Source organism: Lampris incognitus, chromosome 18 (assembly GCF_029633865.1).
Source record: "Lampris incognitus isolate fLamInc1 chromosome 18, fLamInc1.hap2, whole genome shotgun sequence".
Classification (NCBI taxonomy): Eukaryota; Metazoa; Chordata; class Actinopteri; order Lampriformes; family Lampridae; genus Lampris; species Lampris incognitus.
In genome coordinates, this window is record NC_079228.1 from 39,289,695 (window position 1) to 39,292,349 (window position 2,655).

A 2,655-nucleotide genomic window follows, 5' to 3' on the forward strand; every position below is an offset into this window, starting at 1 on the left:
GACTGTATTTTCTGAGGCACCTCAGGAGTTTTGGTACCAGCACCAAAACTCTTATGACCATTTATCGCAGTACCACTGAGAGTGTGTTGACAGGCTGTATCACAGTGTGGTTTGGCAACCTGACTGCTCAGGACTGCAGACTGCTGCAAAGGACTGTAAAGACAGCAGCAAAAACCACTGGCATGGAACAACCACAACTTCATAATATTTACACCACTCACTGCAAAAGGAAAGCCCAAAACATCATTAAGGACACCAGCCACCCCGCTCATGTTCTGTTCTCACACACCACCCGTCTCAGTAACAGTTCTTTCCACAGGCAGTCAGGTTGCTGAACAGTTGCACCCATATGCATCTTACATTGTTGTGTTATCGTGTACTGTATATTTTGATTTGGGATGGTGTGTCCTTTGTCCTTGTGTCATTTGCGTTAAGGCAGAAAGAGCCAGAGCACAAGAATTTCATTGCATACAACACAAGACAATAAAGTGGAACTTGAACTTGAGAGAGGGAGCGTGGCTCATTGGCGGGCAGAGGCTGATTAGTGATCAGCCTCAAGTGTGTCGATCTCACAGACTGCTTTAAATACTGCAGTGAAGCTGCGTTTTTGGCTGACTGACTGATACAAGCATGGACCCAGGCAGAATGGCTAATAAGCAGAAAGAAAGGAGCCAAGTGCTCCGAAGGAAGGAAGCGGCAGAGCGGCTCCAGCATCTGAGCGCACTTGCCTGTGCGGGGTGAAAGAGACTTAAGTAAATAAAAGCCTGTGTTACCACCGTAAATTGTGTCCTTGCCTCCATCCGAACCCTCCCGTCACCACAGTCGTGTCACAGTAACTAACCATGGCTATGTATCCCATCTGTGTATTGTAACTCATTTGGTCTGATTTAGTGGGGGATCCAACCCAGAGTCAAACACTTGGAGTCATTAAAGCAGTATCTAATCTTCTCATTGACGATCTCATTTGCATATGTTGGTCACATAAAGGCATCAAGATTAAACTGATACTGATAAATAATCAGTTAAAAACTCCTTGTAGCTGTTTTAACTGCTAGGTCACTCTCTCCAAACTCACCTGGAGGTTCTCCAGCCTCTCCTTGAGTGTCTGCAGAGTCTTCCCTGTCTGTTCCACTGAAAAGGAGCTGTGCTTAACATAGGACACACCCTTCCTGTGGTGAGGGTCCAACCGGTGGCCATTGTGTGGGTAGTGGTGGTCGTTTTCATGGTGAGATGATGGCCCGTGGTGTGACGATGATGATGGCGACGATGGTGGGTGGTGCCCGTGGTGCCCGTGGTGGTCATCATGGTGGCTGTCGTGGTGGTTGTCATGATGACCGACGCTGTGGTGCCCACCAAAGCCCTCACACAAGGTGAGCTTGGCTGTCAGTTCCCTGATGGTCTCACGCTGGTCCAAGATGGTTTCCTTCTGCCTGACCAGGCTCTCGCGGAGGTGCAGGATGGTGGCTTTGGCCTCGTCAGACATTACCCCTCGCCGGCTGCTGCCATTGTGTCCATTGCTGTGCCCGTTGGTGCTAGGACCATGTGGTACGCTTGGTGGAGAATAGCAGCTGGGGTCCGCCTCCGGTGGGATTGGGGTGCAAACAAATTTAGGGCTGATACCATAGTCGTATTCAATGCCAGGTAAACTGGCAGTGGCCGTTGAGAATGATATAAGAAAGCAGAAAAGGAGGGAACACCATGGAAAGGATGGAAAGACAAACCCTAGGGGTACGCCCCACAACTTGGGCTCTGTGGGCAAGGATGTCAGGCTCAGGGGACTGGCGTCTCTGGCCATGGTTGATTAGAGTCCAGATTATATCCTGTCAAGTGATGATCCTCCCTGGCTTTAGCTTTGATTTGACATAGGCCACCAGGGGAGGTCATCTGCAATGGATTCAAAGCCGCTGATGCAAAGCATGTCAATAATACGATCTCCCCTGCGAGATCTCAAGGACAATTAGCACAAATTCCAAGGCAGTACTCCAAAAGCACACGGCCAGAGCTGCCAAAACCGTTAGGTGTTCATCTCTGAGCAGACCCTGCGGTATCACGCAAGTGTTTTTGGCGCCATGTTGCGCTCACGAAGTAGCGAGACGATGGGTGACTTGTGCCGGTAGTTCCTTCCACCGTGTCTGGGACCAGTGCCAGCCAAGTGATCCTTCCTGGCTCCGAGGAGCTCCTGCGTTCGACAGCCAAGCTAATCCCTTTAACTTTGGCTACCAACCATCCAGCAAATCCAAGGGCGTTGTTGTCTGTAGGAAGAAGAGAAGGAAAGCACAAGATGTTAGCTTCTCAGGACATTCGTTATTCGGGTCAACAAGGATGGTGACATTTTGGGAAATGAGATGTTAATCTAACTATTCTATTTGGCAGTTTCTCCTTAAGAGTTGCACAATTCGTTGCCAGCTCAGAATATGGACACAAAAGTGAAGTGTGCTATAAAGTAAATCTTAATTTAGAGTGCATTAGCACATACAACCTTACACACAGACTTACATGCTGAGGCTCAAGTCATTGCCTAAATCAGAATTTCCCTCGAGCATAAGTGACTAACCTCACAATTTGTCACAATCACCAATACAAAGTGAAAAAAAAACAAGCATTAAACCCAAGCAAAACTCTGTTAGGAAGTGACAGCGCAGGTGGCTAAGATGT

General features: G+C 48.4%; 1 protein-coding gene across 1 annotated transcript in view; it reads right to left on the reverse strand.

The window, feature by feature from the left end:
- The window catches only part of si:dkey-14o18.2 (neuronal pentraxin-2), an 11,212-nt gene extending 9,417 nt beyond the window's left edge, over positions 1 to 1,795 (reverse strand). The window contains exon 1 of the mRNA XM_056298063.1: positions 1,076 to 1,795. Coding sequence (XP_056154038.1) covers positions 1,076 to 1,795 — 720 coding nt within the window. The remainder of the gene's footprint in view (positions 1 to 1,075) is intronic.
- Positions 1,796 to 2,655: the final 860 nt, after the last annotated feature.